This window comes from Macrobrachium nipponense, chromosome 33 (assembly GCF_015104395.2).
Source record: "Macrobrachium nipponense isolate FS-2020 chromosome 33, ASM1510439v2, whole genome shotgun sequence".
In the NCBI taxonomy this organism is placed as follows: domain Eukaryota; kingdom Metazoa; phylum Arthropoda; class Malacostraca; order Decapoda; family Palaemonidae; genus Macrobrachium; species Macrobrachium nipponense.
Window position 1 is genome coordinate 53,600,542 of NC_087219.1, and position 12,623 is coordinate 53,613,164.

The window sequence follows — 12,623 nt, forward strand, 5'->3', positions numbered from 1 at the left end:
GGGATATCAAGAAAGCTTGATATACCGGAGACTCATACATAGATGAATCAAATTGTTTAGGGAACGGCAAAGTTTAGAACATGGGTGTAGAGAAGGAACTCGTCGAAGAACCACAAGAGAGAAAGACAGTACAGTAGTGTGAATGTTTCTGAGCAACCTTCATTTGTGAATTTTGAATTCTAGAGCATCGCAACAATAGTGTTGAACCAGGAATCATGACTGGGTCCACACCTCTTGACGGGTGTCTGATAAATACTTTAGATGGAGAAGGAGAGATTTTTAAAAATGCACTTGAAATCTTTGATAGGTGTTAAAAGTCTAATGAATAAGCAAACTTACCTTTGATGGATGCAAGATTCAGCAAGGCTTACTATTTTTTTTCTTTATTGGTGTCCAGTCAATACCACAGACAGGGAGAGAAACAGATTCAATGGTGCATGCATTTTTTCTTCTTCAAACCCTAAATAATAAATTTTATTAGGAGATACTTTATTATCATCATTCTAATCCCTCCATCACTCCTACACAGCACCACTGCTCTCCCCTAGTCTCGCTACAAACTCCATCGCATGAAAGCATCACTAATGATAACAGTTATTTTAAGATTCCTCTCACTGACAACCAAAGTCTTAAAATGCATGTTTATAAAATACTTTCTGTTCAAAATTACTTTAACTTTCTTTCCCCAAAATATTTGCATACACTTGTGTTACACCCTGCATGATTGTTGCAGATGTCAAAGAACAACCCCTGATTACAGCAGTAGGTTTTTATTGTAAAAACAAATATCTGAAATAGATTTAAACGAGAAAGTCACCTTTCATATTTCTTATCCTTTCAGTTACTTATAATATTCTTATGGTAGTAGGTCTAGCCATACATGTGAAACTAATTTTAATAAATTTATATTTAGAAGAAATGAATAGCTACAGAAAGATCAACCTATGAAAGCCTTTATGAAAGTAAGCCTTTCTTAATGTATTCATCAGTTTTGACTCCCACAGCTTTCCAACGTGTCTAGATGAAACAGGATGATATTGAAGGAATTCGATTATAAAAAAATTATATATATATATATATATGATATATATATATATATAAATATATATAGATATATATATATATATATATATATATATAAAATTTACCATAATAAAATTTATTTACTAATTGGATTTTGGATACTTACCTACTGTTAAAGTTAGCTATATCTCCGTGCCAATTAGGCGAGTCGGCATTCAAACAAAATATCGAATCTAAAAGTACTTGATGCAATACCGAGGAAAGTATGTATGGAATGATAACTTTGGAAGTAGACAGTGACAACTCCTTTAGAATGGCACCCTCAGCAACACACAGACCACTGCTTCTGACTCCAGGCCACGGCAGTTTTAATCAAGGACAGATCTTATGATACATAACTTTAAAATTTTATTATGGGAGGGAACATTCTAACATCTCCAAGCAGTTAAGGAGATACCCAAGTTAATGGAAGTGTATAGAATTATGTAGTAGAGTTGGTCTTCTTAACAGAAGAATGAGACATCTACCGAAAGCATTGGAAATTCTGAAAATCATTTGCCCTGAGGCTACAAGGTCTCTACAGGAGACATTAAGCAATTCTTGAACTTGAAATTGCTCAATAGTATTCATAGTAGATAAGAGGGGGAGGCCTATGAGTCTGAATTAGGTCAAATTTAAGGAAATATCCACTGCTCAAGCCTGAGTGCCATCAAAGAAGTAGTAATCATTCGGATGTCCCTGTTCATCAACATGCTAGTAAGTCTAAATGAGGGCTCATTAAATCCCACACCAAGTGCTGAACTTACGGATGTAAAGGCCCTTGAAGGCAGTTTGTTCTTCCTGAATCCCCAATTGCCAAAATAGTGTCCTTCCACAGAATGAATGATCAAACCAATATGTTGTTTCATTTCACTCAAAAAGCAGCAAGTTTCCAACAAAGACTGTTTCTGACTAGGAATAAACCTACTAAGCATTCATATGTCTTTACACTGCCCTGACATCTAAAAAGTTTAACCAGGTGTAGTGTTGACCATTCTATGTTGCATGAAAGGGTAATGAGACTAGTTAAACTTGCTGAATGGCCTTTGCTACCCCAGTGCTTGGTGTTACACTTAAACTTTATAAAACCAACCAACCAACTAGTTAAACTCTTTGTGTTGCATGACAAAGGGAAAAGACCAAAACTTGGACTTAGGGTTAAGAACAAAATGAACGATTCTTGGTTACAGTCCCTCCTATAGTCCTGGAGCCAAAGATGGTTCTGGATTACTTACAAATTTAAGCACGTTATTTGTAAGTCATAATTATTATGCTGAAACTGTACATTAATTGAGTATGCTTATCTGAAAAAATCCCCAATGAGGTCATGTTTCCTAATAAGGAAAAGCCCTTACCATATAGGAAGTTCCCTTCAGGCCTAAAATTCTTCAAGCAGCACATGCCTATTCATCTTTGACCGACAAGCATGCATAATTAAGTATCATCCCCACATCACTAGATAAGAATGGGGATATAGTGAATTAAAAATACAATGCAAAGAAATTTGGCCAGAAGAAGCAACAGGTCCTTGACTTTTGGAATACTGTTGACAGAGTTGGCCAACTTGAATCACTGATTCAGTAGAAGTGTCTTGCTCCTAAAGTCAACACCATCCACCAATGGGCAACAAGTCCCTGACAAAAATTATAGAGGGCTACACACTAACCCAAACAATGTGCACAAAACAGCAATATCTTCTTGTAAAAACATCTTGAAGGAACTTGCATGACTGTGGCTGTACTGGTAAGTGGAATACATTCTGCATGTGTACCACAAATCTGACCGTTCTTTGGAAAGGCACTAAAACAATGCTAGAAAACCAAAAAGTATGTGGGCAGACACTTCCTGTTATTCAGTCTCCAAATGTCCAAGAATATCTCCAATTACTTATGGAGCTAGTCCCAAAGAATTACCCTTGGACCAACATATCCTCTATTTACAGTCTCCTACTAAAAAGAGACTTATGAGAGATTTCTGCTGAAGACAAAGGATGCTATAAGAGGGAGATTAAACCAATGGAGGACAACCAAAAAAGAATCACAACCGCCCTTCACCATCTCCACCATGTAAGGTCCTGGTCCCAAGTCTCTCCATGCATGTTGGGAGGTTGCGACTGTCCATATCCCAGAACCTGAGCCTGCACTTATCCCCAAAAGGTACAGAACAAGACTACCAATAGATAATCCCATATCACTTAACCCGATCTGCGTAATCACACAAGTAGCGAAAATGGTCTCACTTCTTCCAAACCGAGTGAGTATAGGCATGAGGACATTACCCTGCAGCATCAGAAATGGGTTACTTGTCTTCCTCGCTAAAACTCCTGCTGGCGACAAACCCTAAAGCTGGCTTCACGAACTTGCTGGGTTGGCGCCTCCCCCTCTTTAAGCAGTTGCAGAGATGAGACAACTTAGGTAAGTAAAAGGTAACAACTCAACAAGCTAGACTGAAACTCCATCAGCATGTCTGTCAGTCTCAAGTTCATTTCCCCACAGGACTTTATAAGACAAGAGGACAAGCCAAGGCAGCCCTATAGGTAGATTTGTGCGTCCGAGTACGAGAAAAATTACGAAATGCTCTCTAATAGGAGAAAGCGTTGGTTCTCTTTTCCAATATTCAGAGGGCGCCAAAATACAGTAAGACAATAAGACATATTCTCTATGTGGCCTCTTTCCTCAACAAAATGAGGATACAGCAAAGCGTAATGTTGCAACAAACACCGACCAGCTCAAACAAGTTCCTCCAACTCCATTTCAAACTCTTCTTCCGCCAGCAGGCAACAGGAGGAGACAGCTTCTGACAGGAGGTAAACAAAAGAGCTTAAAGGATTGCTCTTTCTCTGCAACCCTTGGTGACAGAAAGCAACACCTGTCAATAAGAGGTGATGGCAGCTGAGTGCTGTATTGCATCCACCATGATTCGATGAAAGGAACAGTTTTAAGCGACTCAGGACTCGGCCAAGTCTGCACAAGTCAACTACGTCCACACGAGTCAGCAACGTCCGCACGAGTCGACTGTGGGAAAGAAAACGAAGCGCCAGAACATGGGAAAGATTGGGAGGCGGTGGAAGAGGAGTTACAATGACTTTCCTGCCTCGTCCGAAAGCGAACTTACATACTTGAAAGTATTCCTATGTGAAACTTCATTAGAAAGCTCTGAAGCTAGAATGATATCTAACTTGGAAAACACTTTAGATACTACAGACAATGTACACTTGAAAGAGAAACATTAATCAAGGCAGTAGTAAGAGATTTGCCGATAGCCGAAGAGAAAGCAGGCAAAGAACAAACACAAGCATTATGAAGAAGAATATGCTAGCAGACGAGAATCTAGAATAACCAAAACATGAGAGAGATAAACAGTTGATTGAGTCGACATATCTAAATGTGTAAAACTTGCTACAGATACATTATCATCTCAATAAAATTGTCTATACCTAGAGATTCATACATTATTAATCCTATGCATCCTAACACCTAGGGCAATCCTAGGCTTAGGCTACATACAGATGAGGGCACCAACACCTTACTTCTAACAGGGAACACGAAAAAGAGTGCACACTTTGGAGGGATTCGAAACGTTCCCGTCACTAACTCAGTTCAACTTGTATTAGAACTAAAATAGATTTTGTGTAAAGTTCTAACTTCTCATTACGCTTTTCCTGAACTGAATGGGGAGCAGAAGGTGGAGCTACAAAGGAAGTCAATACTAGGCTACCAAAATGCCTAGTCTGAGTAGGGATAGCTGCAGATGAAGGGACACTAAGTAGGATAGAACTGACAGGTTCAAGTCCTGACCTAACTAATTGCTTTCGCAATCTATTAGTTTTCCCTTCCTTCCTAAATCTGACATATTCAGGTATAAATTTCTCAGAACAATTCCTTACATTCTTCACATCTAGTAGTTCCAAGATCATACTCTGTACCCTTGCAAGTACAAACTGAATGTTGATCAACTTCCAATTTCAACATCCTGGTTACACCAAAATCATTCCTACATAGCCTGATGTTACTGGTTTTGCTTCCGGTGGAAGATATCCTAGGAAAATAAAATTACAATACCGTAAACAGGTGTAAAACAGCCAAACTTCATAGAACAACAATCACCTAGCCGCAATGTCTGCGAGGAGAACTCTGACAAGCTAAAACATTCAAAACACATCTGGTGGAGAACAGGTAAACTAGAGTCATCTGGACAGCCATTCGATTTTTTGTTTGAATGCCGACTTGTCTAATTGGCGCGGAGATATAGCTAACTTCAACAGTAGATAAGTCATCTCAAATAAAGACGAATTATATTACATTGATTTTTCTATGATTGCTTTTTGACTTTGAATAGCTAGGTCTGAGTAAATTATGTTATAAGCAATTATGAAAAGGATAAGAAAAAAGGAGAACATGGCCAATAAAAATAAGAATAACGGGAATAATCAAACAAAGCAGATTAATGTATATATTATCAATTTAAATATTCATTCACTTTACGTATCCGAGAGTGTACACAACTGAAGATAGACCTAGGCTAATCGTGTGTGAAAATCAGATGTCAAATTTTAGGCCCATTAAATGTGTCATACAAATTATTTTATTGATGAAAGGACAAAATTAGTTTAATTACACATTACCGTTAAAGAATATTGATGCCCTAATGTATTATTTATTGGCTGTAGGAGACGAAATGACGACACCCCAGTAAAGCACAATACGTTGGGTCAAGACTCAAGCAGCAGCAAAGCCAACTTCAAAATGCTTATGCTTTTACGAAGCTAGAGTTGCGAATAAAATTAAAATTTGTGGATGCGTCGGTATATATTTCCCTTACTTTACAAAAAAATTATCTTTGATCCGTTGAATAAATCTACTCAATTTTAATGTATTTCAAATATAGCACCTTTGAAAGGAAATATTATTTATTGTTAAGTAAATAATCTGGCACCTGCATATGGCAATATTTCCATAACAAACAATGTCTTAATTCATTGTTCGTTATGGAAATATTGCCATATGCAGGTGCCAGATTATTTACTTAACAATAAATAATATTTCCTTTCAAAGGTGCTATATTTGAAATAAATTACATTAAAATTGAGTAGATTTATTCAACGGATCAAAGATAATTAAGAAACTATGCCAATTCCTTGTGGGCTGACTGTACCTGCTCATGGGGTATTGGTAGTAACCACAATGCCTTAGGCATCCCGTGAGCTTGCTCATCAGTTACTTTCTTACCGCCTTTAAGAGAGGACGTGATTACACTCTATAACTTTAAGGCTGGCTTAATTTGCCTGTTTTTGTATTTTTTCTTTTCTATTTTTTCTCTGGGTGAGAGATCATGGAGAATTTTGCCTCCCCTCTTATGTCTTATCCTGAGTTGGAAGAAAGACTAAATGCGCCACTAGGTTTTGAGTGTGGCTGGATTCTTTTGATTTACAATTTTTTTAACTGGTTTCCAGTTGGTGCCAGAAGATTTATCATAATGTTAAGACCTCAAGTTTGTTAGCTATTAAAAATACAGATAAAAAAATTTTCATATTTTGAATGTGTTCATTAGACTCAGAGGTCTGGAAAAACTAACCCCTATTATAATGAATGTGTTCAGTAACTTCTCCATAAAAAGGTAACTTGAGGAGCAGGTCTCATATATGCCAAAACTATTATATTTTGAAAACTCCAAGAGTTACATTTAGTATTTCAGATGGAAACCAACGTCTAAATAGAAAAGTTATTAACAAGTGTTTTGGTCTAATAACTTTAATAACGCTCAACAGTATATACAAAATATTGTCTATTTAATCAGCTACTTTTATTAACTAATAAAATGTTTTGCATTAAGTTTTTTGCAATGCTTCTGTAGCTTTCTGCCTGTAAAAATAAAATAATTAACCCAGATAAGTTTCTAACACCATAAAAATGTTCCAGAAAAATCACAATTTTTAAAAGTAAATTGTAGTTTTCCTAACTATACAAAACCTGTGGTCCTTTACATAGGAATTACTTTCAGCGTAGGCTGGAATACGGCTGTTAAAATTCTTGAACAAGGTGGTTAGGAAGTTCGTAACTACCATTTGGTAGGCAGGTAGGCTCGCCTGCCCGGATGTAAACACTTCATTTTGCCTTTCGGCCCAGGTTTCAGATTGAGGGGTGGCATGAGGTGGGCATTAATGTAAAGGACCTCAGCTTTGCATAGTTAGGAAAAATACAATTTACTTTAAAAAAAACTGTGATTTGTTCCTATACGACATACAAACCCCGGTCCTTTACATTAGGAAGACTCACTGAATGGTGGGAGGAATGTGAGTGAGCCTCTAGAACTGACTGGAGTTCAGCACACCTGGTCTATTCATCCTGGTCATAAGAGCAAGGAGGAGTGCCCTGCCTCTGACAACTTGATCGGAGTATAGGAGGTGCATGATGAAGTCAGACTTCTGGGACTTTTCGACATGAGTGAGGAATCGTAACTCATCCAAAAAAGGGCTGGGAAGACTATTTAGAGTCGGAAGCAGTAATGCAAAGTTCTGGGAAGGGTTTGCATTATTGCCAGTCTCTGATAAGAAAAATAGAAAGGAAACAATGTGCAAGCTTACCGCATCAAATGGCAGACCAGCAAGTGTAAGCTCGAGTCCTATCCTCAACCTAAAGGAAGAGGAGGATAAGGCCAGTCACTCTCACATCCTTCTTACCTCTAGAACCTTGCACCATAGGTGAGATGCAACTTGTAGCAGGTAAGCAGGTAAGCAAACACAATCTGTGAGCATCCACCACCGGTCCAAGGAAAAGAGATTCCAAGAACCTGTGGGCAGACCCGAAGGAATAAAGATATAAATATGGTCGCAATGAGACCGATCTATCTTCCAGTCCGACATATTCTTCGGAGTGATGAAATGTACCCAGCCACTGGCACTGTTCGCTCCCTGAGAGAGCTAACAGTCGCTGTATCCAACTGCAGAGAAGTTCCTCACGATCTTGTAAGACTTGGAGGGAGATGTGTCATTAGACACTTCTGCCTTGGGTGTTGATCCTTTGTAGGTACAGCAACACACCAATAGGACAAAGTAATGACTGATCTGGATCAGACAATACAAAGTCCAAAGCATAGGAGATCATGAAAGATTCGTACTTGTCAACAGATGCCGAATGATTGCGCTGCTGCGCATCCGAGACGTAGTCACGACATGACACCCGTCTTTTGAAGAGTAATGCTGAGAACAACCATGCAAATCGTCTAATCTTGTTCACTAATGATGTTGAGAGACAAGATGATGATTCTCACGAGACTGTGCACATTAAACGAGAGTCAAATGCCTTCTGGAGACTGGGGTCCCTGTGATGGCAAGACAGAGGTTTCTCATCAGTAGTTAGTAAACTCTCACAATTCTGATCATGAAAAAAGTCCCGTCGATGACACCAACCAGTGAAGATGGCTCTAATCCCAAGTGTTTTACAAAGGACTGAAAAAAGTTATTCCGCTATTTCATTGCTGCTTGGCGAGAGCCAGAGCTTACAATGAAGATGAGGAAAAGGCTAATTGGAGGGGTTGCTGTGGTAGTGTTTAACACTCACCCCAGTTTTATACCGACACCTTTTATATAGGTGAGCGAGTCAGAGGCTTCTGACATGTCCAATTTAGCAGTTCTCTGGTATTATAGCAATATTTTACTAGAAATAGTGCTAAAGCGGACACATTTCACTGGGCGACACGGCTTCCTCACCCAGAAATAGATTTTTCCTACGTCAAAATCCCTTTAGAAGACAAAACTCAAATTGTCTAAAGAAAATCATTCTGAGTCATCGCAGCGGCCGATGGGCAGGTGCGATGGAACAGAAAACTAGGCTACAGACTTCTATTATACCATGGGGTAAATAGAAAGATGATAGAGTCTAATGAGATATATCTCTGTCTGAAAATCCCGCAATGGCAAATGTGGAGCGCGAGACATGGGTATTATGCAAGAATTCTGAGCCAACCAGAGACCTAAGTCTGTGATTGCCGGGCAGAGATTCAAATTGGTAGTTAACCCTTGACAGAGGAGAAACAATACTAAGATGAACAGAATCTTGGAGAGAGAGCAGTACTCTTGCCACTCGTTCGACTGCTTGTACTGAGTTACCTGGTTGTGCATTCCAAGATGAAATGCGTTCGGCTTGAACCATCGAGTGCAAAAATGATGTACTTGAGCCTCTGTATTTTAACCAAAATGGGAAGGAAAGAAACTCTCTTGTTCGTTGATAATGCAAATGCTGTGGTGTTGGGAAACAATACCACTAGTCATCTCATTGGAAACTCTTAGGAGGCCCGAAAGGCTGTCCTGAGTTTCAGGTTAATTAAGAGAAGGTACTATTTGTCTCGGTCACAACCCGAAGAATTAACTTACAGATATGCGCCTATTACTCGAACGATGCAACTGATAACAGAAGCATGTCGCGAGAAGAATATACAGTGGAACCTCTACATACGAAAGTCCCTACGTACAAAAATTCAGGTTGCTAAAGGGTAGTCTGAGATTCGCCCGGGCCGCCGAGTACAATTTTAAAACTGGCTCGTTGCCAACTGAGTAGACTCGCCACCATCCTCCCGCTCTCCCATTGGTTCCTGATGCTAGTCACCACCGTAAGATCCTGCTCTCCTATTGGTCAGCATCTGTCCCATCATGCCTCTATGTAAAAGTGTTCCTTGACCATTTTTTGCAGCAGCGTTATTGTAAACACCTGGAATTCGTTCATTCACATATATGCAGTCCCCGGTTTACGACGGGGGTTCCGTTCTTGAGACGCGTCGTAAGCCGAAAATCGTCGTAAGCCGGAACAATGTCAAAAATCCTAAGAAAACCTTACTTTTAATGCTTTGGGTGCATTGAAAACTATGTAAACTGCATTCTTATGGCATTTTTCATTAAAAAAAGACCTTCAAATATTGATTATTTTGCATTTTTGGGGTCATATTTCATCTGTCAGATGAGCGTTGTAGGCGTCGTAACCCTGGAAATAATGTCTGATGAATATAATTGAAAAGCGTCGTAACCTCGGAACGTCGTAAACCGAGACCGTCATAACCCGGGGACTGCCTGTATTTCGTTTGTTAACGTAAATTCATGTTATTGATTTCGCTTTCGTTGTACTGTAAGTTACTTTATTGTGTAGTGTGTGAACTTAATGACATACGTTATTAGCCATGGGTCCCAAGAATGTTGCTGAAGTTCACGGAAAGAAGAGGATGTTTTCTATGGAGACGAAGATGGAGATAATCAAGAAGTGTTAATGTTTTCTGCCATTTGTTAATGTGTTTCGTAAAGTTTAGTGTTAATGTTTTCTGCCATTTTTTAATGTGTTTCGTAAAGTTAAGTGTTCATGTTTTCTGCCGTTTGTCCTCCCCCTCTGTCGCCACTTTCGGACATCGCCTCACTCGAAAGGTAAGGTTCCACATTTTACTACATATGTATGTACATCTACACACAGTATTTCTTGTACCCTGTACTACACTAATACACTTTATTTACAGGTACAGTAATGGTTAGGTTAAGTACTGAATGGTCCAAATTGTTGTATTTCATTGTTTATTGGTCAATTTAGCTTTATTATAAAATTTACTGTGGTGTTTTTGTAGGGCTTGGAATGAATTAGGCAATTTACGTGTAAAACTTGGTTCTAGATATGAAAAAATCAGGTTACAAAGGCCGCTTCTGAACAGATTAATTTCGTAACCTCAGGCACTACTGTACTAGTATAGTCATAGGTTCCTGTAAATCGCACTCCAGCTTAAAATTCTTCTTCATTCGAAAGACAAGAATAAGGACTGGAAGCAGACCCTCTTCATTCTCTAATGAAGAGAGTGAAGGTGAAGTTGTCCCAAAGAGAGACTTCTACGGTGATAAGAGGACACCGAAGAAGATTACAGAGGGCCTCCTCCTATCTCCTTCAGATGCCTTGTCCTGAGGAACAGCGAAATTGACCTTGGCACCTGAAGAATAGCCATTCCTGGCTTTCACAGGTGGGTCCAAGCCACCAATGAGGCTCGATCCCTTCTCTCGCCCTGCGCCACTGTCATGTTGGAGAGAAGACTACCTATTATTGACTGTGGAGGTACGACCCTCCTTGGAGGTTGTAGTACACCCCCCGTGGAGGTTGAACACTTGGAGAGACTCGTGCATGAGTACCTGACACAGCCCCAGTTCTATGGAACCAGAGACAGGAGAACGAACCTGGGTACGAATTCCTGGGGCTCCTGACAGACCCTTAGAAGCCTCGAGCGAGACTTCTTGGGGGGGAGAAACTACCTTCCTCTTCTTAAGCCGTGGAAGCCTTCAAAGAGAGAAGTGAGGAGGCGTCAGATGATGAAGACAAAGACGATGATCCTTGTGAAAACTCGCTGCAACATGGGAAGGAAGGAAGCTATGTCATGGCAAAGGATCACACTGATCAAGAGCAGAGAGTTCGTTCGGTAGAGCCAAGCAGAGCCGAGTCGAGTGAGTGGAGCAGATCACCACTACATAATTAAGAGTGGTAATCATCAGCAAAGAACTTTTAACTTTTTTCCAAGGCCGAAGCTCCAAGGAGAAGGATAAAGAGGGATTCTGTAATGCATGCAACACCTTCTAGGTGAATGGTTAAGTACTGTCCTTGTGTCTTGGACCTAATACGTAGGACCCTAAGGTCCAAGACACAAGGACGGTACTTAACCATTCACCTAGAAGGTGTTGCATGCTTTACGAAGCTTTGTATTACTCCAAACCAGACTGAAGAGCAAACTCATCTGTACTGGTAAAGGCTCTTCTCGCTATCCAAGGACTTGTGATAGTGAGCGCTCGCCGAGAGCTAGAATTCGTTACAGTTACAATTCCAGGGTTAGGATATAGCCAACATGAAGATATCCTACAATCTACTGCTGTAATCAACAATCACCACTGTTAGCCTGTCAAAGAAAGGAGATATTATTAAAAACAAAAAATAAGGATACTCCTCTTGCATCCAAGGGCATCGCCCTCCAAAATGAGAGGAGATCCCTCAAGCACAAACGCCACACACACCCTCCCTCTCTTCGTCCAATAAGCTAGTGAAAGGACGCAAGAGGAGAGGAAATACTGGTAGAAAAACAAAGGACATAAGCGTGAATTTCAAATGAATGCGCTGTCTCTCCCTGATGTTAAATGGCGAAAAAAACATGATCGGGATGTATGTACACCCTTGCCGATGACCTTTAAAACATGAAGTAGAAAGGCGGCAAGCAAGGCTATCACAAAAAGTGGGTTTGTATATTAATTATTAAAGTCAATTAATTATTAACATCAAACACAACACATATATACCATATATACTCGCATAACACGCGATCTCGCATATCATGCGACTCCCAAATTTTCACCATTGAAAATTTTTCTATCGCATATCTCACATATCGTGCGAGTTAAATTCATGAGACCAAAATTTAACAATAGGCTAACCTCTTTTCCTCCTCTTTATCTATTCCATTTTTTAGTTAGGCTAACCCCTTTTCTTCCATCTCTTAACTATCCCATCTCCTAGTTTAGTTTAAAAAAGTAAAAGAGAATGCAAAAAGTATTAGTAGTA

At 39.6% G+C, this 12,623-nt stretch overlaps 1 protein-coding gene across 3 annotated transcripts in view; it reads right to left on the reverse strand.

The window, feature by feature from the left end:
- LOC135203201 (iron-sulfur cluster transfer protein NUBPL-like) overlaps positions 1–12,623 on the reverse strand; it is a 121,604-nt gene that overhangs the window by 3,926 nt on the left and 105,055 nt on the right. For 2 of the 3 annotated variants that reach the window (XM_064232950.1, XM_064232948.1), the window contains exon 8: positions 6,797–6,923. The exons of the other annotated variant lie outside the window; for it this stretch is intronic. In XM_064232950.1, the coding sequence (XP_064089020.1) occupies positions 6,855–6,923 (69 nt within the window). In that variant the 3' untranslated portion in view covers positions 6,797–6,854. Of the gene's footprint in view, positions 1–6,796; positions 6,924–12,623 lie in introns of those variants that run through there. 3 annotated transcript variants of the gene reach the window in all.